The 26,398-nt window shown below is 39.2% G+C and overlaps 1 protein-coding gene across 1 annotated transcript; it reads left to right on the top strand.

The window, feature by feature from the left end:
• The first annotated feature begins 207 nt into the window (after window positions 1-207).
• Window positions 208-24,807, top strand: LOC309653857 (cyclin-Y-like protein 1). The gene is made up of 9 exons (XM_082478644.1): window positions 208-361; window positions 2,247-2,281; window positions 8,339-8,439; window positions 11,991-12,026; window positions 14,228-14,279; window positions 15,252-15,371; window positions 19,200-19,366; window positions 22,648-22,810; window positions 24,370-24,807. Exons 1-9 carry the CDS (start codon window positions 232-234, stop codon window positions 24,484-24,486), a joined length of 921 nt encoding a protein of 306 aa, XP_082334770.1. The 5' UTR covers window positions 208-231; the 3' UTR covers window positions 24,487-24,807.
• Window positions 24,808-26,398: the final 1,591 nt, after the last annotated feature.

Raw genomic sequence — 26,398 nt, 5'->3', positions numbered from 1 at the left:
CATATATGATTCATCTAAAAATGGCATAGATTATTTAGGTGCAAGTTAAAGAAGTCTAAGACATAGCCATGGTTTTACTCCACATGTATGGAGAGTTTCTACAATTTTGCTGTTTCCCAATAGAATTTTTATATTGTGCCTTTACTAAAATTGCCTTTTTGTCATTACTAAAAGCTCTTCTCAAGACTATTAATAAGTGGTTTCAATCAATGTGTAGCTGTCTTTAAAATCATGTATTTTTCTACTCAACTAAATCACCACACCTTTTTCTCTTCTTCCTATACAGACTTAGCTTTGGAACCAAACCCTTCTGACCACCCAAGGGCAAGCACCATTTTTCCGAGCAAATCTCAAACAGATGGTAAGGCAATGCTTTTTTTTCCCTGAGAAAAAGAGTGAAAACTGTTTTTGTTTTGTGTATTATAGGAGGTATTTAGAAAAACTCTTACAGTGGTTTAAATGTTTCACTTTTTTATGTATTCACTTGTCTTATTTTAATATGTTGATGATACAGTTTCCTTTAGTTGTCAGTGTTTTAGGGAGGAGAACACTTAGACTATCTGTTTATACATTTTGCCACCTCTTTATCAACATAGTCAACTGGCCACATGATTTAGATGTGGTCTATTTCTCCATGCTACTTTGTCCTTTTCCCCTTGCTCCGAAGAGCACATATGTTAAAGACAAATGATAGGGTTTAGGTCACAGTTAGGTTTTCATTTGATCAAATCAGAAAAATCAGTTGTTATATGTGGGAATTGAGCCTTGTGATTTTGGCCCTGTTTTACACAGTGTTCAACCAGACGAGCCTATCTCACATCCAGATTTATGCTACTCAGAACTTTTAAGCTATTCAAAACTTTCTCATCCTAATGTAGTGCTGTGCCAGGGTAATAAGAGCAACATGCCATATGGGGTTTTCCAGAAGATTATCCTCAGCATGTGAAACTCATATAAATTTCCTGTGTCCTCCTTGTTTTAAGATGAGAATCAGAACCGTAGAATTTTTTGCACTCCTGCTTGCCTGCTTGTCTTCCTGAATGTTATGTTAAATCCTAGTTTATTTGCTAAAAAGCCATACGTGACCAAGTTTTTCAGTTGATTACGAGAGCAGGAATACAAGAAGTGAACATTCCATAATATTTAAAGTGATGCAGCACAATAAAAAACGGAGGTTTGGTTTTTTGTTGTTGTTGTTTTGCTTTTTGTTTTTTTCCGTTAGATCACTGGTTTTTATAAAAGGATATAACTCAGGAACAGCCAGATGGAAGAGATGCATAGGGCCAGGCATGGGGACAGGGCACAGAGCTTTGATGCCCTCTGCAAGGGTACTACATGCTCACCAACCTGGAAGCTCCTGGGGTTTCTAACTTGCATTTTTCTAGTGTGTGTACTTGAGCCACTCCTTTCTGGTTAGGATTGCTCTATTTCTCAGTTTCTTCCAGAGCCATGAGCTGCTCACATGTAGAGGGGCTCTGGAGACAGTAAAAGAAAAGCTGTCCCATGCCTGTCTCTCTCTTCAGCCTTAAGGAATCCGTGCCTGTGATGCCTGTCTGGAGTTAAAGGAGGCAATGTGCGCAAGAGTGTGGCCTAAGACCCTCTTCAGGCTTTTATTCTTCTGGCCTTTGTTGGAGCAAAACCGTTTTGTGTGCTGTAGATATGTTCATTTAGGTCAGCACACTCATTTTAAAATTTACGTTTAACATAGGTTACTTTCCAGTTGTGTATTTTTTCAGTAAGGTATTTGAGTAGGTTACCATTAAGTGGTTCAGGATGCTTCCAGAGATCCTGGTGCGTTCGGAGACGAGTGCCTGGCCAGAAACTGGTTCGTAGAGTTGTCATCTGTAGATTGTGGTAATTAAAGTAAGCTGTGTGTAAATGAAGACTTAGAAAATACTCCTGGCTAGTAGTTCAGCTATGCAGCAGGTACATTTTTTTATTAGCTAAGTTTCTCACCTGGCCTGATTTGCTTTGTCCTTTTCTTTTGTAAATGGGGAGTCTTTCATTTGTGCCTAATACAGAATATCTATTAGGTCAAAAAAGTGAAACTAAGTTTTTAGATTTTATTTATAGGACTCATCTTGCTGGGTGATTTAAATTATATATTTTGTTGGAAATTATTTTAAAAAATAGAATGGAATTCTATCTCATTGTGTTATTGGTAATCCATCAGATAATTAGTGACTACTTTTATTTTTCTATGGCATTTGTATCAGAATTCATCAGTTAATTTTTTTTATTCTTAGTGCGGGAAAAGAGGAGGAGCAACCATTTCAACCATGTAAGTAAACAGTTGAAAAGTTAAGAAATTAATAGTTTGAATTAAAAATATGTCTGCCATGATTCCTAAAAATATGATGGATCCAATACTGTTAGCATGGACCTCTTTTTTGTAGATTTTCTAAATCTCTATTTTCCTAATTATCAAATGGATTCAGGAAAGTCTTTGACTTAGTAGTGCCCATTTTTTAAGGGTTCTGACATTTACGTTAAATTTCACTAATACGGTTGTAGTATAAAGATCTGCCTTAAATTCTTTTGCCTTATTTTTTTGATCTTATTTTTTAACCAAAGTAATAAAAGTATAACAGGTAAGTTAATTTTTAGCACTGTCCATTGACTTCTTGTCATAGCAGGTGAAAGCTGAGCTTCTTCGCTCCACCATGACGTTATTTCCCTCCCTGTGTTCCCTCAACATGTATCAGTTTTTATTAAATCAGAATCAATGTTTACATTACTACGACTCTGCAAATATTGTGCATTGCTGAGCCATATAGTTCTCTGACTGTGCCTCCTCCTTGTACACCCTTCATTCTTTTTCTTAAATATTAATGAAATTGGAGCACTTCTGCACTTCTCTAGGATAACCCAATCCCCCTTTTCCTAGCCAACGTGATCTCACACAGCCAAATGCAGTAAGTAGCTCCCTGCCCGGTCTCCCTGCTTTCACATTCTTCATTTTTTCTGTGGAATTAATTTCCTGACTATATTCACTTGCCTGTTTTCTAACAGCTATTTTTTTCCCCAAATGTTTTAACATTTGTCACATGCCTATGAAAACTATTTTCCGTCTACTAAGCCACATCTGTTCCATTTTTTTCTTGGAGACACTTTGCCCCAATCTTTTGTCTTCCTACTCCCATATAGACTAGTGTTCCCCTAGGCCTGCTCTATGCCTCTTTTCCTGGGATATCTGTGTGAAGTCATCTGGGATCTCACATAACTCTGCTCTCTTATGTTGGATCCCCTATGTCCTAGATTCTGTTTCCCTCTTGTCTTGTTATACTTCCTTGTTTTACTGGAGCACATTTTCCTGGGAAAAGGGCACATGGGCAGAAAGTTTAGAGAGATCTAGCCTCTCTGAAACTCCTTCTATTTGATAAAGTATAGAATTCTCAGTTGAAACTAATTTTTGCCGTTCTAAAGACATTTCCCTCTCATCTTCTCATTTACACTGTTGCTCTTAAACCTGTTGACATTGTATGGTACATTGTACATTACCGATTTTAGTCATTTTCCCCCATCCCTTCCTTCTCGGGAACCTTTTAGTACCTTCCCTCTCCCTGGGATTTTGAAATTTCATAATTTGGTTTGGTATAGACCTTTTTTGTGTGTTTCTTTGATATTCTGTTTTTTTCTTCCAGGTTCCTATTATTCAGATGTTGGAAGTCTTAGACTTACCAGATCGCTAACTTTTTTCCCCTCCTGCTTTGCATTTTGTCTTTTTGTCCTGCTTCCTGGAGATTTCCTTGACTGTGCTCTAATCCTTCTATTGAATATATTGTTTTGTCTACCTTATTTTCAATTTATAGAGTTCTCTTATATCCTGTCATTCTTTTTTTCACTGATGCAATTTCAAGTTTTCATTTGCTCCTGAGTTTTTATCACTCCCATCAATTCCTTCTTCCCGTTTTGTTTTGTTTTTTTTTAAAGCGTCCTTATATTTTATTTTATTTATTTATTTTTTGGCTGCATTGGGTCTTGGTTTCTGCACGTGGGCTTTCTCTGGTTGCGGTGAGCTGGGCCTACTCTTTGCTGGGTGCGTGGGCTTCTCATTGCAGTGGCTTCTCTTGTTGCGGAGCACAGGCTCTAGGGCGTGCGGGCTTCAGTAGTTGCGGCTCATGGGCTCTAGAGCGCAGGCTCAGTAGTTGTGGCGCATGGGCTCAGTTGCTCTGTGGTATGTGGGATCTTTCTGGGCCAGGGCTCGAACCCGTGTCCCCTGCATTGGCAGGCGGATTCTTAACCACTGCGCCACCAGGGAAGTCCCATTCCTTCTTCCTGTTTTGATCTCTTACTTGTTGGGGGCTTCCCTCAAACGTGTGATGGTCCTTGGCTGTCTGTTAAGATCTAATTGGAAGCATCACTTGGACAACTCGTTAACTGATGGGCCTCACTGCAAGGATTTGGGGACCACGCCTCTGAACTCTGAGCCTGCCTTGGGTTCTGTAAGACAAACTGGTTTTCTTGTTCCTGTCCTAGTCAGCCTCTGTAGGTACCAAGGTTGTGCTTCCTCTGTTCTGCCATGTCAGTTACCACTCCTTTATCTAGTCTTTTCACCTTTCAAACATTAAAAATCATCTGCTGTTTATCCTGTCTTATGTATAGCTTTTTTAAAAAATGCCTTTAATTCTAATGAGATGATATCTGAAAGAAGGGGGAGAGGAAATAGATTTGTGGTCAGTCTACTCAAACTTAGATTTATTCTTTGAATATAGGTTCTGAGTTTGAAGTTTAATGCAATATAATTAACGATATTAATTCAGACAATATTTTTGATTATACCTATAATTAGAATATTATACTTTTCTACTAAGGCCTTGAGTATGAATTCTATTCAAACCACTCACCCTACCATATTGTCCATTAATGTGCAACATAGATGGAGTATTACAGACTTTTCAGTGAAAGTCATTGATTCTTAATAAACGTATCCAAAACTTGTGAAAAGGGGGAAGAAAAAAGTGAACTTCAGCTTTATTCTCTCTCTCTTTTTTTTTTTTTTTCATTTATATACTTTTATTTGGGAATGTTTAAATCAATACAGAGAAAACGAAATTTCAGAGACAATGAATATCATTAGTTTGGATATCATTACTTTATTATAAAAGAAACACGGAAATTATTTACAGGATGAAAGATTTCAGAACTTCAGTGGCAGCTTCACGTGATGCCATTGGGGGAACGGGCAGCTTCACGTGATGCCATTTCAATAGTGACTTATTTTAGTCGACATATTTTCCAAGAATGTCACCATCTCTAAATAAGAAATAATCCTTGTCATCTAGAACTACTTTGGTGCCTCCATATTCTGGGAGAAGAACTTTATCTCCAACTTTCACACTAACTGGTTGAATCTCTCCACCCTTTCCTTTAGAGCCTGATCCAACAGCTACTACCATTGCTTGCAATACTTTTCCTTGCGATTTTTCTGGAAGCATAATGCCTCCTTTGGTTACAACTTCGGGTGCACTTCTTTCAACTAATACTCGGTCAAAGAGGGGAAGAAACTTTCTAAATGCCTGTCCTGCCATGACTCGGGTTGCCGCACTTCGTACTCTCGCTCTCTCCAGCTTTATTCTTTTAATGGGTTAAAATCAGAGGCAGTAGGCACAATGGGAAGAGTCATTGGGTGGGGGCAGTATTTCAACAGGTACTTGACCTTTAATGATAAGCTTTGAGGGTTGTTACTTACTAGCCTCCTAGGTATGATTATTTTCTAGTCTTCACCATTAAACCTGCAGTCTACTAAGCAACCTTTCCCCTTATAAAGATTGTAAAAGTCCATGTATTTTGTCCTTAGTGCTGAATGAAGATAAATACTCTTCTTCAGTGACCAATTGAAATAATACCTATGAACATTAAACTGTCAGTAGTGTTTTTTGCTACTTGTTTTTTTTTTTTTTTGTATTTGCATTTTATACCCTTATGTGTGTCAGTGCAGTTTATTGAGGTTGTGAGCCAGCAATGGTAAAGCTTTAATCATAAGGGACAGTTATCTTAAATTTTCAAGCAAGATGAGAGGAAAGTAATCTGCTGGCAGCTAACATATCTAGGCTTTGCTCAGAGGCTTCAATTCTGCCATCCTTTAGTGAACACTAGATGCTGGAAAGTTTGAATAGTTTCAGGAGTAGGCCTGTGGAAGTGTTTCTTTTGTAGGATCGAGCCAGTAGACTGTAAGTTGCTGATACAACTTAAATGAGCCCCCATAGGATTATAGAGCACATCTAATTAAAAATTTTAAATGTTTTAGCAGTAATATTTCCAAAGACAAATCAATATACATTCATAATAGAAAAAAAAGTTTTTAATAGAGGAAAACAGGATAAATAGCACCCAAAGCTCTACCAACTAGTCTATATTTTGGTACATTTCCTTACTATTTTTATTCCCCTCATATATATAGATTTTTGGTCAGAATTGACTTTTATTACGTGTAGTGTATGTCATATTATACCCTAATAGTAGTGACCTTAAAAGATAACCTGCTTCGTTTAGAATCAAAGTATTTGAATGAGTGAATTTTCATTTTTCATGCTGTATCTGTTTTTTGAGATTCTAAAATTACACATTAACCAAATAGCTTAAGGACCATATCAGAGTTTTAGTTTAAAACATTTCTAGCTTGAAGGAGAAATTAGTCTTCCAAATAGTGATACTGTTTCAAATATGTTACATCTAGAACTTTTTGTTAATAAGGAATAAGTGGCTTTGCATAAAGCATCTGAAACAAGCAAAATGGTGTTTTATATATGCCATTTGGATATTTCTGATTATTGGATACTGGCAATTTTTATTTAAATGCTCTGTATTTTAAAAAGCATCAACTAGATTTTCTCCCTGCCTCACCTTTCATGTATTTGTGGAGGACATTGATGGGAGAGTGTGACAGCATGGTGAAAACTATTTTATATTAATAGGAGGAAGGAAGGCTCATCTGAATTAGTAAACAAACAAAAACCAAAACCAAAACCCAGCTTTAAAATTGTTCGTATTCTGTGGTATTAAAGAATGCTACTCTTCCTTCCAGTGGCTTTCAGTGATTGGGATTTGGTTATTGGCCTTACTTTAAGGAACAGAGTTGTCCTAACATAGTTTAGGCCATTTTAGTATTTGACTATTGCCGTGTTCATGGGCTCTTCACAAATAAATGGATACTTCTAAAGTGTTTTAAAGATAGTTCATTCTCTAGAGGGTCTCAAAAAGTTCTTTGTCACCTATCCAACACCACTGTAGATAAATTCTCACGAATTTGTATCTTTAGTAAGATTTACCTCCAGTTGTAACTGATCTTAAATAATTTCTCAAACACTTGTCGAATCCTAATTTGTCCCAGATTCTGTGCTCAGTAGCTGGAGGTAGGAGAAGAATCTTCCTAACCTGGAGAATCTTGTTTACTTAAGAGGGTGGTACTATGCAAGCAGCTGAGACCATGGAACAGTTGGTAAATTAGATGTGTGAGTGTGCAGAAAGTGAGAAGTTTTGTGGTGTGCCTGCTGGCAAAGGGATCCTAGAGGAAGATGGGGTCAAGCTTGCTGGGACAGGAGGAAGAAAAAGGCATTGCAGGCAGAGAGCAGCATGGGTGAGGCAGGAGTGTCAAATAACACGTAGAACAGAATTAGTACAATTTTGAAATGAATGGCAAGTATTCTCTGAGGTTCTCACTTGAGTAATGTACTGGCAGTCTTACTTAAACATGAAGTGAGAAGTTAAATTCTCAGAGTTGTTTTATCCGTTTTTTTTGGATGCGAGAGAATCTTTAAGCAGTACCTTTTTGTCCTCCAGATAAGGAAATTGAGGCCCAGAGAGACTTATGGCCCCCAGCTTTTTAGTGATAGAGCAGCCCTGGCATGCCCAGCCTCTGATTGGAAAACGTTTGTTTCGTCACACTGTCTCCTGAACTAATACATTTATTATTGGTGTTCATTTACTGCAGTGAAATGCTCCTACATCGGTATTACATAAAGCATTACGTTTTATTGTAGTAACTGAATAGAAATAGGAAATCTCAGCTGCATTTCATTGCTTAAGGAAAAAACCCTGAAATCTTATTCTAAACTTTTTACATTATTATAAAGGTAATTTATAATAGGTGCTTGCCAGGTTTGATTATAGGTACTATATCAAGGCAGCATTTTATAACCCATTTCTCAAAGCTCGTCTGTGGAAGTCAGAGTATAGAGGTTTCCCATAGAGCTGCACATGATATCACACTCAGGCAGTTCATGGAGTGTAAGAAAAATCTTAATGCTTTATCGTTTGACATTTTAACCGAGGAAAAACACACACTTGATAGGTTTAACTTACTGTGACATTTTCTTCTATTTCCCTTCCCCTTCAGGTATCTCCAGGGCAGCTTACTAAAAAGTATAGCTCATGCTCAACAATATTTCTAGATGACAGCACGGTCAGCCAGCCTAATCTTAGAACCACAGTAAAATGGTGAGTACAAGTAGGTTGCCAAGGGCTGAGTGACAGACCCCCTTATCGCTAAAAGCATCCTAGACATACATAAGTTCATTCATTTGAATTGTCCTTTTCAGTGATCAGGTTAAAAAACTGGTGTCAACTATAGATTGATTTCAAGGACCTAAATATGAATTTTCAGTTTCCATTTTAATCTTAGAGCGCATGATAGAAGGGAAAGCCAGTTAGCAAATAAGAAATCCCAGAAAAAGTATAAATCTTTATTTGACGCGTTTCTGTTGCTAAGCCATTGTTGAACACAGTGAGAAAGAGAGGTGCTTTTGATTGGCTGTTTCTAGAGACAATTATTACTGTATGAGTTGTAGTCCTCAAACAACGTGCACTACTTTGGAAGCTGCTCTTAGAAGAAGGAACAGCTTGTCCCCTGCTGGCACCAAAGCGAATCTGCATTTAAATTTAATTGGAGTTTGTCAGATTTATCCCACTGTGCTTTTTTTTTTTCCTGCACTCTTTCTGTATGAAATTTTACTTCTCCTTCCTGTCCCCCAAAGAGGGGGAGAATATATCAAACCAGTCTTAAGAAATACACACTCAAGCTTAATTTCTTTGTAGATGAAATTTGTTCAACTGAGGTTTTAACTTAATAGACACATTTAAGTTTTGTTTATATATATATATCTCCAACACACTGTATCAATCACAGCAGAGAACAATAAAAGAGGTGAGGTTTCGGAAACATGGCTGTGGTCAGGCTTATACTTAAGGAGACACGAACAGTGTCATGATGATGGAAACCATTCTTTAATTTCTGGGAGCACCTCATAGTCCACAATTGGAGATGCACTTTCAAAACACCCTAATGATGAACCTTTCAAGCTTATTTAAGAGAAAAAAACCAAACGGGATGCAGAGCTTCTTGCCTCCTCCCTCGCGGTTGTCCACGAAACATTAACATCTCCTTAGGATATGAATGTTGATTTTCCAGAACACAGTTTGGGAAATGCTATTTGAAAATATTAATGTCCTTATCCTTAATTTTATTTGTTGTCTTAATTTTATAAGCTAATTGTATTTTTAATTGGTTTTTAATGTGCCAGCTTTTTTTTTAGCTATTTAAATTATCAGTAACTTCTACTTTAATTAAAGACAGCAAGTTCACAGTCATAATAATGTAACTTTCCTCTTGTGCTTACAATAATAGTTGCAGTCAAGTCATGTTTCAGCAAAAATTGAGCCCCATCTCTAAAGTCCTGAGTTTGGGCACTTATCACATAATCACTGAATGTTTTTATTCAGCCAAGACACTGAATCTGTGGGTACAAAAACCACTCTACTTTGGCTAGAGTCGCAGCTTCTTTTGAATTCAAAAGAGTCTGATGTCCAGTATATAATTCAAAAGTACTTTGAAAGTAAACCTTGCTCAGGGACTTCCCTGGTGGTGTAGTGGTTTAAGAATCTGCCTGCCAACGCAGGGGACACAGGTTCGAGCCCTGGTCTGGGAAGATCCCACATGCCGCAGAGCAATTAAACCCGTGCGCCACAACTACTGAGCCTGTGCCATAGAGCCCGCGAGCCACAACTACTGAGCCCGTGTGCCACAACTACTGAAGCCCACGCACCTAGAGCCCGTGCCGTGCAACAAGAGAAGCCACCACAGTGAGAAGGCCGCGCACCACGACAAAGAGCAGCCCCCGCTCTTGGCAACTAGAGAAAGCCCGCGCGCAGTAACAAAGACCCCATGCAGCCCAAATTAAGTAAAATTAAATAAAATTAAAAAAAAAAAAAAAAGATTAACCTTGCTCAGACAAGAAGGTTTCATCCTTTTTTTTCCCGACCTAGTCTAATTTTTGGAAGTACAGTAAATTTTAATTTGCTCTCATGAAGTTTTAGAAATGATCATTCATCACATTCATTATTGGTGAAATAAAGGTTTACTGAGAAAATTAATAGGGCCAATTGGCTTTTAGGAATGATTTTGAAAATGTTTATCATGGGGTTACTTTTCAGTGGGGTAGTTGTTCTCAGTGGGGTAGGTGAGCCTTATTAGAATCACTTATGCAACTTTTCAAGATATATGTTTCTGGATGCACAAAGTCCACCCGCCTGCCCCCGCCTCCAAGACACAGTGTCTGTGTGTCTGTCTGTCTGTCTGTCTCTCTCTCACCCACGCACACACACCTGTTGACAAGATGGGGAATGATGTGAAGCATGATTATATGGACAAAAGCATCCCGAGTGATTCTCCGATCTTAACCCTAACTCATTCATCCCTAAACTTTGCTGCACGCTGCAGTCATCTGGGGCTCTTTAAAAACAGTCCTGATGCCCAAGTCATACCCAGTGCCGGTTAAATCAGAACATCTTGAAGCAGAAGCCAGGCAGTTTTTAAAGCTTCTCAGATGATCCCAGTGTGCAGCTGAGCTTGGGAGCCACTATTTGGTTAGAGGGCAGGAGAAAGAGAACTGCTTCTGATAATTAGTGGGACCTTAGGTAAGTCAGTTTTAAGCCTTGGTTCCCTTATCTGTAAAATGGGTTGTTTAATTAAATGTCATCTACGGTTCAGTGGTCCTTTCCATCATAAAACTTCTAATGCTGTGATTTTAAAATCAATTTGAAGATGAAACTTTGAAGCACTATAGAAGTATCCATCTTTGATGCTAACGGTGTTACAGGCCTTTATACAAGTGCTAAGATTCTATAGACCTATTCTAAAATTCAGATTTGCCTTCCCTCAATTATTTTGAGTTTCATTTTAGACACTGAGAACAAAGGGGAGCATATAACTTAACCAGAGAACCCCTTTGTTGCCTAATATACAACATCTGTGAATAACTTAGGAATATAGTAACTTAAAAAAGACTACCTAAGGACTTGTATCTATCTGTTCGTTAATACTTTATTTAAAATAATTTGGAAATACCTGTCATTAATAGGATACTGTGTAGTATTATGCTGTCTTATTAGCACTGCTTATTTCAGGATAGCTAGACCTATCATCAGTTTTGTGGCTATAAAATTTTGCTATTAAATTTTCTAATAATTATGTAAAAGTGATTTGAAATCATTTTGGTATAGAGCACTTTTATTATTTACTTTTAGGGAAATAATGGAAAACGGATGGGTAGGTGGATAGCGAACTAAATCAACTGAAATGCAGGGGCTAACAAAAAAACCACACACACACACACACACCCCCACACACAAACTACTATATGGCTTAAATTTAAGCATGTGTATATATAGATATAACTTGTACAGGACAGAAGGTTTTGTGGGTAGAAGGACAAATGACAGGGGACATATGTAATAATTTATATATTATAATAATCAACCAAAACATGCCTACTAACAGCATATCTAGCATTTTGGGTCTCCTAATTTTGCTAAAAGCTGAAGAACCTAAAACAAGGGGGAAAGCACCCATGTGGTACTGTTCTGAATTCGAGGATTTCGGGGCCACTGGGCCTCTGGAAGGTCTTCCCTCCTTGCTAACCCCTTTTTAAAAATGTCTTCAGGCCTGATATGATAAAAATCAGTGATGACAATGTATTTTTTTTCCTCCACAGTATGACTTTAGCAATATATTACCACATCAAGAACAGGTGAGCTCTTTTGAAACCTATCTTGTTATTCCAGCTAATTAATTTACAAGGTATCAAGTTTAGTGTTAGGTAATAACTATAGATGTTACTGGCATAAGCTTTTATTATTAGAGTGCTTTTATTACAATATAGAAGTGAATCATTTATTTTTCTCTTAGGACCCTTAATTCTTAGGTTACTGAGCATCCCAAAGAGTATTTGTTTATATGGGTTATATTGATAATTTACTGTATTAGAAATTGAAATTGAGAATTTAAAAAATTAAATTCATTGTATATTAAAACAGGGTGTGCCTTAGCACTACTGAAATTTTGAGCTAGATAATGCTTTGTTGTGGGGTGTCGTCCTGTGTGTTATAGGATATATAGCAGCACCCTTGGCCTCTACTCACTAGATGCCAGTAGCACCTTCTTCCCTCCACATTACGACAACCAAAACTGTCTCCAGCCATGGCCAGAAGTCCCCTGGGGGACGAAATCACCCCTGATTGGGAACCCCAGTGTTCAACATAAATCATTTTTTTTAATGAAAAATAACTATTTTCCACAACAAAAAATATTGAGAGAAAAGTATCTCCTCAATAGAAGACAGCTGATTCTCATATCTATTCTGTCTTCAGTCATTTGTTTTGAAGAAACAATATGAAGAAGATCCAGCCGCTTGCAGATATATAGTTGGAAAAAGATGTATTTTTAAAGCCTTCAGATAATTTGGTATATTCTTTGATACTGTACCAAAAGTCTGCATGTGCTAGTTTCTTAAATTAGTTAAAATGGAATTCTAAATCATATCAATGAACTTGTAATAAATACTATGTTAAATTAATACCCATTGATCTGTCATGCATACTGAGTAGATCTTTTTACCTGTACCTGACTTTATAATATTATACATTGGTCATTTGGAAAGTATTGGTTCACATTTCTTTAGACAGTGTCAAAAACTCACTTTTGTTAGTATCACCACCAGTCTTACCAGAAAAGTCTTTTAAGTGTTGAGAAGTTGTCAAGTTCACAATCGAAGGTAGAAGTTTTCCAAAACTCCTGATATTTTTAGCTTGATGGCTTGAATTTTATCATTGGCAACAAATAACTTTAGAGTTATTTTCCTTGAAGTGACAGGCTCACTTTGTTCATTTTTGAAAGAATGACTGTGTCAGTTGTACATTCAAATAACGATGGTGTTCGATGAAAAAAGTGTTTCAAATAAAGATGGTGTTCTATGAAAAAAATGACTTACCGCCAAGTCACAAGTGCTTTTCCTTAACACAGCCATATTTCAGTATGTAAAAGTGCTTAATGCATACTTTCCACTTATTCAGAATATTAAAAAGAAGGACCAAGGTTTAAGAACACTATTAATTTTTACTCTTTTATCAAGGATGTTCTTCAAGCAGATTTTTTAACTGCAAGTGGCAGTGAATAATTGAATGACTTCTAATTCAGTTTGGTACCACTGCCTTGATTCATGCTCAGAAACCAGCAGTTTTACCCACTTTTGCTTTTATACATCCATAGCAAATGTCACACAATGTGAAGGGCAGGTAGTGTCTTAGTATTCTTATAAAAGCAGTTTTGACCTCTTGGGCCTCCTGAAGGAGGGGATAGGGGAGAATCCCAGAGGCCTGCAGACCACATTTAGAGAACCGCTGTTCAAATGAGCGCAGTGTATTAGTGTGGTGAAATTTTAAATTAAAAAGCCTGGTTTCTTTTAAAATAAAAAGACAATTACATTTTTAACTCAAACTATTTAAAAGAGACAAGAAGAAATACACAATAAGGATATAAAGAACTAAAGAGAAAAAAACGGGAAAAAACCATGAATCTCATATTCACATTGATTGAAGTGAGAAGAATTTATTGCCCACCACCACTGCTTCATAAAATGTTCTTGCATATTCCAGTGTGAGGTTAGAGGGGTGAAAATATATTGGTTTACTAGCATTGCCTGTTAGGGAGGGTCAGTGCTTATAGAGGCAACTCTGGCTGGTTGTTGTAGAAAAGGTTTCACAGAACTTGATGTGCTGAGTAAAAATAGGTCAGGAAACCTTTCTAAGGGTGGAATCCAGGAGAAGAATTTATAAAACTGTTTGCTTCGTTGAAGGTTAAGCTTCCTCTACCCCTCTCTCTACTCCTAGCCGATATTTTACTAAGATAGTAAGTCCTGAATTAATTTTTTAAATGCACATTCTTATTTTATAGAGTTGCAGATAGATCCTTGGATATTTTTGATGAGAGATTACATCCACTCACAGTAAGTGTCAGTTTTATTGAAGTGGTATTTTTCTCTTATACAGTTGTGTTTATTTCATGCTGATTTGCTTTGAAATTAATTACTAGAAGAAAATTACTTCCTCCAGCTCGAAGTCAAATTCATCTTCCTTTAAGTCTTCTTCCCCACGCCATGTTGTGTCTAGTCATTTTCCCGAAGGCGTGTTGTATAAGGGGTTGATGGATATGAACCGAGTTGCACTTTGTGTGAATAGTGAGCAGGTAAGTAAACATACCCAAGTAACAGAAAATGTATCTTTTTAAAGGATGATGTTCCATAGCATCAAACAATATAAATATTTGTAAATAAACCTAATATGATAAGGCCTCTAAGAAGAAAATTAGAAAACTGTTTACATTTTAAACGAATTAAAATGACAAAGTTTTAAAATTCACTTCTCCGGGTGCTCTGTGGCCACACGTGGCTGGCGACTGCTGTACAGGACAGCACATTCTTAGAGCCTTATGGTTACAGGACACTGGAAATGTGTTTTCAAAGTTGACTACAGAAAAGTATGACATATGGTGATCAGCAAGACTTTTGAGCCTAAAAGTATTGGGTTGGCCAAAAAGTTTGTTTGGTTAGTGAATATATTGTTCAATAAAATGCTTGGTGAAAATGAAAACTGTGTCTTTTATTTTTACTTAAAACCAAATGAACTTTTTGGCCAACCCAATAGTTTACATTTGGTTAGAATTCTGTGGGGAGGAACGTGGAAATACATAAATTTTCTGCGGTTGTGCCTGTATTTTTCTTTAATGAATGGTGGTGAGTACTGGATCACTGTGGTATTTTAGGATCCCATTGTTTAGATTTAAAAGACTACAAGACATGTCACCCAATCAGAATTATTTTAAGGGGCACGTGGGCCCAAGTGTGAAGACTGCTATCTTAAGGGTACTTTTAAGTATTTTTCTTCCGTGGATACTTAAATTGCATTTTTTCTCCCTTCAGCGAGAAAAGATTCCAGAGGAATACTTCGAGCATGATCCTGAACACAAATTCATTTACGGATTTGTTCATACTCTTTCTAGTGCCGCACAGCTAACTGCTGAAGGTGCAGTAGTAACTTTGGTAAGATATTTTTTCTTTCATAAAGCATCTGTAGAAATTTCTGTCTTGTACACATGGTATGGTCCTGTTTTTCCCAAATGAAAGTAGGTTCCTGAAACGATCATTAGAACTTTATTAAGAGAAACCTATCAAAAGAAAGTAAAGTATACACATTTGAGCTTTAATCATCATTATGATTTAAAACGTTGCCATTGCTTTTCTCATCACAAAACAATTGCTATTAAAGGCAGCAGGAGAGATTTCTGGTTTCTCCTTCCACACCTGAGGGGACACACGCACGCACAGTGCACACACGCACACACAGACGACGCGTGTGGTGGTGGTGGGGCGGGGCAATCACTGAGCGCTCTGGTCCACAGGCAGAAACAGGTTCCGGGCAGTTTGAAGCTGAGTCCCAGACTGCACTGCCTAGGCAGTTCTGATGTGTGTCCTGACTGAGAACTACTGCCCTCAGTTCTCTGTTCCTTGGATAATGGATAATGGTGTTAACCATCCCTGCTGTCCTCTTATTGCCTGCATGTGAAGTTGCCCAGGACTAGGGTGCCAGTAGGACTTCAGAAGGCTTTACTCTAGTTAGCCTGCTAAGCTACAGCTGTGTAAGGACCTTTTTGTCATCCATTCCTAATTCCTATGGTAAGATTTTATCATTTGAATAATAAATCATATTCAAGTGAGAGGTAGTTGGGATTGTTTTACTCCTCCCTATAGCAAACCTGTAGGGGGGAAAGTCAGCTGCGTGGTCTGCAGGGAAGGAATACTTAGGCCACTCACTGCCTGCTCCTATCAAGGCAGAATTTAGGACAGGAGGCTTGTCCTTTTGAAAAGAGACCCCTCAGTGGGTACTGGATCAGACACAGGCCTTTTCTTGGCGCTACAGGCCACTTGGAGTGCTTAGCACATGCTTGAGAGAGGCAGGAATGGTGCTTGCATATGGAGAGCTAGGAAATGCAGGAAGGAGAGTATTTGGGTTGGAAGAGGGGCATTTCTTTGTAGCCAAGTTAAGCTTGATGTACCTGCGAGACAGCAGAATGGCAGTGTCTAGTAATCATTTGAATATATGGGATTGGAGCATGAATCTGAGCTAGAGGGAGGGAATTAAGTGTAGCTGTTCAAATGCAGAGAAAGTATGTAAAATAAAAAGTGGGTAGAAGATAGATCCTACTAGGGACTGTCAGCACTTAAGGGACAGATCCCCAGAGGAGTGGCTACAGTGGTAGGAAACCCAGCAGAGAACCCTAAGAGACACCAGGAGAGGTTCAAGAAGGAGAGTATGGTCCAAACGCTAAATGCTACCAAGAAGTTGCTCATGTCATAAATACCATGTCACTGAATACCTACTCTGTGTCACTTTTCTACATGTGGGGGGTGGAGGAGAGAACAAGTTGGATAAATAAAGTTCTCGCCTTTATGGAGCAAGTGTGGAAGACGTAAATTTTTTTTTTTTTTTTTTTTTTTAATCGGAGTACAGTTGATTTACAGTGTTGTGTTAGTTTCAGGTGTATAGCAAAGTATAAGTGTTTTTTTTTTAATGAGTGTTTTTTAAAAGATGACTATTTCAAGTAGTGGTAAAAACCATGAAGAGAAAGCAAGGTAAAGGGATAAAGTGATTAGAGGGGCTTACTAGAAAGCTCAGGAAGAGCCTCTTTAAAGAGGTAATGTTTGAACCCAGGACCTGGCTGAACTGAGGAAGATCAGGTACGCTGGCATTACGGGCAGAGGGGACAAGTGCAAGGCTCTGAGACAGGAACTTGTTCTGTGTGTTCAAGGAAAAGCAAGGTGGCCATTGTGATCCGAGCGGGGAATGAGGGAAAGAGCATAGGTGATGAGGTCACGGAAGGACAAGGCCGTACCGCACAGGGCCTCGTAACTTGCAGGCCACGGGAAGAAGGTATTTGTTTGATGGGAAGCCTCTGGCAGATCTGGAGCAGGCGCATAAAGTACTCTTAATTTAAGAGGCTCTCCTGGCTGCTTTGGGGAGAACAGACTGTAGTCTGTTGGGAGGCAGAGAAGTTAGGCAGTGGCAGCGATACAAGTCAGAAGTGACAGACAGAAAAGCGGTCAGGGTACCAGTGAAGGTAGAGATAACAAGAAGTCCTAACAGATTGGAGCAGGATACACTCAAGTGCAGGTTTTTGGTCTCAGCGACTGGGCGTGTGGCAGTGCTCTTTCATTTATGAGGGAAGGCCTGGGGAGTGGAGCTCTGGGACGAAGAGCTCTGGGTTGTTTGTGTGAAGGCACCGGTGACCACGGCAAGAGTAGTCTCTGTAGAGTGGTAGCAGCAGGAGGCTGACTGAAGTGGGTTAAGGAGAGGATGGGAGATGAGGAGCTGGCCTCAGGCCTGAGGACGCCGTCTAGGGGCAGTGGGGGACAGGCTGGGGACATGGAAGCATTCACACTGGAGGAAGCCTCTGACAGGGAGAAGTTGTTCAAAAGGAGACTAACTGTGGGCACAGTGCTCTGCAGAAGTGAGGTGGGATCAACTTCATTCATAGGAGAGTTAGCTTCAGTGAAAAGAAAGAAATCTCGCTTCCTCCGAGACAGGAGGGCAAGTGGGATAAATGAATATCAGCACGTGTACCAAGTTTGCCAGTACAAAGGTGAGAGGAAGTTGAGAGATTGCCAGTGTCGTTTCAGTGCCTCTGATGAGTCCCATAAAGTAGAGAGTTGAACCTTGCGGGGAGAGTCGTTCTTAGGGTACTAGAGAGTGCTGAGTTCTTTGGGGAATGGGAGCCGAATTTCACTAAGAACATATAATCTCAATACCCGTGTTTGAAAACACAGTAGAGTTTGGAGGGCATGGGCGAATCTGAGCTGTCAATCTGATAACCCTTCAGAGAGTAAACAGACTCTTTCAAACTGGACATTTTTCTTTTTGTCAAATGGCATATACACTCTTCTACAGAGGTAACAACAAATCACAGCTTACCTCTCTAATCTTTGCTCAGCTGTTAACTCCATCCAGTTCTTTGTAGGGTAGACATTTGATACATGTAAAAGAAACCGTGAAATCATCTCACAAACCGGCAGGTTTAGAGGAGCCCCAGGGATACAGACACAGGCAGGTCTTCCCACCTTAAAACCAAAAGAATTGACTAAGCTGCAGATTATGTAAGACAGAAATGAATAATGAAATGATAATGGAGATGTGAAAAATTGGGGCTATGAAAAGGACTACCCTTTGTATGCATGTGTGTTCCTTCAAAAGGCACTAAAATATGGGAATACTTGACAGTTGTAAAGCCCCTTTGTACTGCCTGTCCTGCTGTGCCACGCAGCAGCCACTGGGAGGCTCTCTTGACCACCAGTTTTTATCTTCAAGTTCATGCCACAAAAGGACTGGTGACTGACTCTGAAGAGAAGGTAAAGATGTGCTCAGTCTTACCAGAATTTTACACACTCAAGCGTTATGTAAAATCGCCATGCAACCACCACCAGTCTTGTAGTTAACATTGCACGTGATAGGCACTCAAGCATTTACTGAACAGTTGAAGTCGACACTGGGCTGTATGTGCTGCCCTTGACAAGTGGGAAGGTAATAATACAATGCGTGTCTTTAGAATGCCCTTTGCTGAGATGTCCTTTCATTCCTGTGACCAAAATTGGGTTGGAAATTCACACGGGCAGGGCAGAGTAGAAATATCAGACTCACAGAAATATCTGACTTACAACTGTGACCTGGCCTCTGGCCTTGGCTTGGCTGAGCAAAGTCTTTGTAGAACCTAGGAATAAAAGGGGTGTCAAAAAGAGATGAAATCTGTCATTCCTAACAATTCTTATCACAGCACTTAAACTGAACGAAAATCAAAGATCAGTGCTCTACTTTTGCAGGTTTACTTAGAAAGGCTTTTAACTTATGCTGAGATCGACATTTGCCCCACTAACTGGAAAAGAATTGTTTTGGGAGCCATTCTTCTTGCCTCCGAGTTTTGGGACGATCGGGCTGTATGGAATGTGGACGACTGCCAGATCCTCAAGGACGTTACAGTTGAGGACATGTGAGTTTGTAAGGTTACCGTGAACTTTCTAACCATTTTCCAATACCTCATTTGCTCTCATAAAGTTTACATTTTTAAGAAATGTTACATTTTAAGAAAGGTTACCTTGTGCAGAGAGCTGAAATAGACATAAAATTACAGCCTTCTTTCTATCTAGCTGTAGTATAACAATTTGTATTTCCCCTCATTCATTGGTAGGTCTTGATGTGTTATTGTTGTAATATTCTGCTTGAGAAATTGAAATTATTTTTCTGGTGGTTTTTGCCAAACATTTTACAAGCTCACTACCAGAGCAACATGGTACAGTAAGTAACTTGACAGCTTTCTTAAAGCTGTCTACCAGGTCCAGTCCATTTTTAAGGGGCACATGCCTGGTCTTTGAAGCAAGTGGCCACTGTTAAGGTCTTAGGGCCTCTAGACTACTGACAGGTTATAATTTCAACCTGAGTCACACATTGTGTATTTGCTTTTGCTGGTCTTTTTCTCCTTTTTATCTGAGGTTCTGTTGTTACAGAAACTATGATGTACAGGTAGCCACATATAAAGGTTTCAGATCCCTGTGTTCCTGTCTCCTCCCCTAAAGTCTGCTGAGCTAGGAAACACCTACCTCTCAGGTCGTCCGGGAAGCATCCCTGGGGCCTCACCCAGGGCACTCAGCAAACACAGCGGCACTTTGTGGGGCCTTGAGTTAACTAGGCAGGTTCTCCTCACAGATGGCACGCTCACATTGGCATGAAACGCCAGGCTTCCAATCTGGCTCTGGTGAAGGGCCCCAAGGGTGGGAAGCAGGATGAGCCAGAGAGGTAATTCCAGCAGACTCTCGAAGTGCCCGCTTGACAGTGAACCTGTCTTTGTGGGTGGCATTCAGGAAAATGTGAAAGGACACCTCTTGATTATATTGGACAGCAGCGGCCGATCAAGATGGCAGGCAGGGGCAAGAGTTTGTTTTTGTTACCTTTGCCCCTTACCCTAGATAATTCACAATTACCAAAGTGCATATTTACAGCTGAAGCGAGGAAAGCTGTGACTAAGAGAAGGGACCAGTGACTGTCAGTAGCTGTCAAAGTGGCTTTTGGTGAAAATGCCCACTTTGGTGATCATGTAAACCAGGTGGTCGTGGTGATATTGCTGGTAGCAATCTTAGCAAACAGTGGAACAGCAGATAATGAATTTGAAATGAATAGAAGTACTTTTGGAAGTTGCAGAAACTAAAGTGACGTTGACCAACACTATCATCAGTCTTTGAACTGGTCCCTTGAAGGAAGGAAAATTTGTAATCGTGAACACCATCCCTGCCATGATGGCAGCTGAAATTTTCTCAGAATCTGCAGCTGAGCTGACTGGGGCTCTGGTTCCAGGTACAACATCCGAGAACATGCAGGGAAACGTGTGGGTGTTCATAGACATTGAGCCCAGGAGCATTGGCGGCACTGTCCAGCTATGAAGAAACTAATTCTAAACAACGCTTTTCTGTGTAGAACGGAGAATCACCAGGAGTTATGTTTATAATAGGCTGCTTTTGTTTATGATCTTTGGGAGTTGGAAAGCATTACAACAAAGTGTTTAATACACATTTGTTTCATCCCTCTGCTGTTGACTACTATTTGTAATGGTCTCATTTTGAGTCTGAATTGAAAAATTGCTGTCTATCAGCTTTTCCTTAAAACTTTCTAACATCTCTGTGTCTTGTTAAATATATATTTCCCTTCAAAAGAGTAAGTTAAACTGAGCAGCTGCTGTTCAGACAGTTTGCTGCGCCTGTAAGTGGTAGGCTCTTCAGCCACCTAGCCATTTACAAACAGCAAAAAACACAGAAGATGCATATTCTGTAGGCATAATGCTTTTCTTCAGTGATTAAAGCTCTATTAATAGACATGTTAATCCTATGAAGTACTGTATTTCCACACAATTAAAATGTATTAGTGGAGAAAATATAAAAGGGATAGTGAAGTGCATTTATTCCTGTAGTAAATTAAGTCCTGATTAGCTGATTATCAAAACATTATCTGATTTACATTTCTATAGACTTCTGGCCGTATGAACAGGAAATTAATTTTGGAAGTAGGTTCAGTTAGGTTTAAAGTTCAACAAATGAGAAACCTCATTTCTGCTCATACTCTGCTCTCCATACAGGAGAACATGGAGCATTTGTTGATTTATCCAATGGATAAAATATTAACACTTGAAAACCAAGAAACCAAATGTATTGTAAAATAAGCCACTTGCATGTTTGTTTGGGTATTTATCATTTTTATCTAATCAACTCTCTAAAGTGATTGCTGTGAAAAGTGGTAAGATTTACTCTAACTTTATATTTATTTACTTAAACATTTGGCAAGCAAATGGCTGGATATGGTCATATAGCAGAAGCCTGCTCCCAGCACTCTACTTTCCCACTTCATTGAATTCGCCCTCTGTGGGCGTGTGCAGTCTGTCCTGGCAAGGGGCGGTAGGTCTGAACATTCTGGGCTGCTCTCCTAACACCGGGGGCAACAACTGCTCTATCAGAGGTCGTATCGTAAAGTGGGTTTAGTCTAGCTGAGACATAATCTTACTGCCTTCCTAAGCTTAAAAAGTGCATCCTGTCCTGTCATGGTGACGACAACTCACCCTAGTAAGGTTTTAAGGTGAACAGAAACTTGCATTATGCCCTTTGACACAGCCCCATGCACGGGGTGGGGGTGGGGGTGGGGGGATTCCCTTTCCCATCGAATGTAGCTTATTTATTTATTTACTTGAGATGAATCCTTGTTGCCTCAAGAGTTTTCCCCCCTCAGAGATAATAGCAGTGGCTCTCGATGGATCCATTTGTTGCCGTGGTGATGTGCCCACTCCTTTTGTTGGCTCGTCTCTACTTCAGTAAGCCCCTTCCTGTCATCAGCCCGGTGAAAATGTCTGCAAGTTCTTCAGAGCTAATAAACAGCATACATCATTCCTTTCAACTGATCACTAGAGCGGGGCCTCGTGAGTGAGTGTGGAGCATGAATCGTACAGCTGCACTAATGGAACTCTGAAGAATGAGCCCCTGAGTCAGCAGCATGAGTGCATAAGAGGGCCATGACCTCTTCCCCCTTGTCCCAGACTCAAAGTGCTGGGACGCAGAAAGGACCACAAATAGCTGTACCTTGTTTGCACATTAGGGTATTAATCCAGCTGGGTAGCCATTATTGGTTTCAAAACAGTATTTAGAGCCATCCTAGTAGCTCAGAAGGGTATTTTTGAAGATAGCCCAGTTGACTAAAATTGTCCTGTGTTGGTTTTGTCTTCTCCTCCTCCCCCAGGAATGAGATGGAAAGGCACTTCGTGGAGCTACTTCAGTTTAATATTAATGTTCCTTTCAGTGTGTATGCCAAATACTACTTTGACCTTCGCTCCTTAGCAGATGACAACAACCTGAATGTTCTATTCACTCCTCTTAGCAAAGAAAGAGCACAGAACTTAGAGGTAAGGCTGTGAAATCACTAACTGGGGTTTTCTGTCAGCCACCGAAGCCACACCTGTAGCTAAATTATATTAAGCAGTGATTAGGAAAATGGAAAGCTGTTAACAGTTTGAAGAGCTTATTGACCCGTTGGCATCATATTTCCTGTGTCTTTTATGGTTTATACAGGGATCCCACATTATAAAAAAAAAAATTGTCTCTTCTGTAACCATAATTCAGAATACTTTCAATCATATTTAATCTGTTCTTAATGGTTTTCCATTTGAACCTCTACACTTACATATAACCATACATGAATAATTTCTTAAAATTGTATCCCTAATCAGATGTACCTACAGAATCTACTTACCACTCTTAACTGTCTGTTTTTTTTTTAATAATTGATGTTTTGGACTATTTCTACTGTCTTGATATTTTTAATAAATAAATAAATGTATTTATTTATTTATGGCTGCATTGGGTCTTCGCTGCTGCACGCGGGCTTTCTCTAGCTGCGGCGGGCGGGGGCTGCTCTTCATTGCGGTGCGCAGGCTTCTCATTGCAGTGGCTGCCCTTGTTGCAGAGCACGGGCTCTAGAGCGCAGGGTCAGTAGTTGTGGCGCACGGGCTTAGTTGCTCCTCGGCATGTGGGATCTTCCCGGACCAGGGCCCAAATCCGTGTCCCCTGCATTGGCAGGCGGATTCTTAACCACTGCGCCACCAGGGAATTCCCTCTTAACTGTTTTTTACTCAGCTTGCAGTTCGTGTGTGTGTGTGTGTGTGTGTATGTGTGTGTGTGTGTGTGTGTGTGTGTGTATCACAGTTCAGTCCCATGAGTTTATTAGACAAAGCATCCGTGGCTAACCTGAGAGACCTATACTTGGAAGGTATAATGTGGATTCAGATACTGGATGTAGAAAGTACATGAGTTTTTAATATAAATGGTAACGTACATGGAACAACGTAATACTTATGGCTTATGATTTTTGGTGGGTATACAGCAAAATTCACAACTGAAATGAACACATTTAAAATTGATACTTTCTGTGGTACCTTGGTGGTACTTTAGAATAAGATGTTTTTCTACCATAATTTATGTGCAAGTGAAATAGCACCTTTCAGCGCTTGTCATTAGACCTCTCCTACCTTCAGCACATACCTACCTGATTAAAATTTTCTTAGAGTATGTAATAACTAATGAAAACTGAAGAGAAGTTGAATAGCTGAGTAAACACTGATTTTGCCCAAGTGTATGTCCATTACGTTTAAGGATCACGTGTGTAGGTAACAGATGATATTGCTATTAGGAGCCTATCATTAGGAAGCCAATTTTTAAGTAACTCTAAGTTATTAGGGCAAGTTACCCCTTGCCCCAGCAATCTAATCATAGCCCTTAAAGGTTATTACCTTAGGGAACTGTCAGTTAGTGTAGATATCAGCTATCCAAAGTAGCAGTAACTATGAACTATCTAAACGAATGGAGATGTGTGGCTTATCAATGATGCTTTTTTTGTTTTTTTAAGGTCCGAACATTTTTTTCCCCCCCTAATTATACCTATGTTCTACCTGATTGACTTTCCTAGGCCATTTCCAGATTGTGTGACGACAAATACAAAGACGTGTGTAGAGCTGCTATGAGAAGGTCTTTCAGCGCTGATCATTTCATTGGTATTCGGCGCTCCAATGCCATCCTCTCTTAAGGGAGAAGTGAGGGGTTGTAACATCATAAACCCCTCGAAACAAAGACTGGAGAAATATCACCTCTCCTGCTCAGAAACCAGCAAAGTTAGTATTTTCACCTTAAAGAAAGACATTGAATTCAAGAGACTCATGGACAAGCGAAGATTATGCTCATAGGAAAGAACGGGACCTCGTCAATGTAACACGCTCTTCTGTCCTTTTTATTGTAAACAGAGTTACAAAAACCACTCCAAAGCTAAAAGCTCCCAATCCACGCACAGATATCTGCTCCCAATCCATGCACAGATATCTGATAGCTGTGAGCTATGTGAGGTGTTTTAATTAATAGTTTAAATTTTTAGACTTTAAAGACACTAGCTATATAACTTCTATGTTTTTCTTACCTCACTGTCCCATACTGCTGCATATTCCTTTAGAATCAGTGCAGTATTACCATCAAAAAATGGGACTCCAAAAAAAAAAAAAAGTAAAAAAACAAAAAAAGAAAAAAAACCAAAAAAACAAAAAAAAAAACAAAAAAGAAAAAAAAACAAAAAAAAACAAAAAAGAAAAAAAACACAAAAAAAAAAACAAAAAAAAAACATGGGACTCCTAACAACTCATAAAGCCAAACTTCGGAACAGACTGTGTTGTAGCATCGTTAGGTTTTGCAGGGTTCTTCCTCCCTACTATATCATTGAAGCTGCTAGTCATTATTGGCAATCAATTTAAACCAAAAAGCTGCTGAATAACACATGTCATCCAAATTCTTTGCAGGCAGTACTTATTAGCATATTAGCATGTTTGCGATCATAAACAGAGAAAGTAGGTTATTTCCTTCTATTGGGTCCGTGCTGCATTTCTTGTTAACTATAATGGTGCTTCTGATTTTGTGATGATTTTCCTCTTTGTTATGTACTTGTGTTAAAGGATATTTTCATAATTCCAGCCAACATGGTGGTCCAGTAATTAACAAGCCGGTGATGAAATAGAAGGTGTCCCAAAAGTCTTAGAACAATTTTAAGCTTTAATATAGTGTGCTTGGATACTCCAGAACAGTGTCGCAGAAGTATAAATGCTAGACTGGCAAAACATCACTTGAAACTTTAATCGAATTTCTTCTAAACTCATTTACTTTTGTACATTTTAAACATTAAGCTTTTATTTTTTTATTTTTTATTTTTTTAAATGAATTAATTTATTTAATGGCGTGTTGGGTCGTTTCTGTGTGAGGGCTTTCTCTAGTTGTGGCAAGCGGGGGCCACTCTTCATCGCGGTGCGCGGGCCTCTCACTGTCGCAGGCTCTCTTGTTGGGGACACAGGTTCGAGCCCTGGCTTGGGAAGGCCCGTGAGCCACAATTACTGAGCCTGCGCGTCTGGAGCCTGTGCTCCGCAACAAGAGAGGCCGCGATAATGAGAGGCCCGCGCACCGCGATGAAGAGTGGCCCCCGCTTGCCACAACTAGAGAAAGCCCTCGCACAGAAACGAAGACCCAACACAGCCATAAATAAATAAATACATAAATTTTAAAAAATAAAAAATAAAACAATAAACGCTTAACGTTTAAAATTTACAAAACTAAATGAGTTTAGAAGAAATTCGATTAAACTTTCAAATGATGTTTCGTAAGTTTGTGGCATTTATACTTCTACAAGTATCAAAGCTTAAAATTGCACTAAGACTTGAGGGGATACCTCCCCTCCTCTTTTTAAAATAGTCCTTTGCAAGGCTGGGCTGCTTACCTGCTTGATCACCTAAGTTTCTTTTTTCTAGATTTGGTGAAGGAATTATGAACAACAGTGTTAATTCACATGTAATAAATTGAAAAGAACTGGACCCTAGTAGTAGTGACAGGAGAGTAAGTGATACGAAACAGCTTTTCTATCCTGTGTGTTAACCTGGCTGTAGGTGTCTCACTTCAAGTTCTATGTA

This window comes from Balaenoptera physalus (genome assembly GCF_965194825.1).
Source record: "Balaenoptera physalus genome assembly, contig: HAP1_SCAFFOLD_1333, whole genome shotgun sequence".
Taxonomy (NCBI): Eukaryota; Metazoa; Chordata; class Mammalia; order Artiodactyla; family Balaenopteridae; genus Balaenoptera; species Balaenoptera physalus.
The sequence above is the reverse complement of the archived record's forward strand: the minus strand, read 5'-3'. Positions and strand labels throughout refer to the sequence as shown.

Bases quoted from the DNA above. Each gene is read 5' to 3' on its own strand.
- LOC309653857 (XM_082478644.1), top strand. From the start codon at position 232: ATGTATTTTTCTACTCAACTAAATCACCACACCTTTTTCTCTTCTTCC. The intron at 12,027-14,227 runs GTGAGCTCTTTT...CTTATTTTATAG, and splicing joins TATTACCACATCAAGAACAG to AGTTGCAGATAGATCCTTGG. The intron at 19,367-22,647 runs GTGAGTTTGTAA...CTCCTCCCCCAG, and splicing joins GACGTTACAGTTGAGGACAT to GAATGAGATGGAAAGGCACT.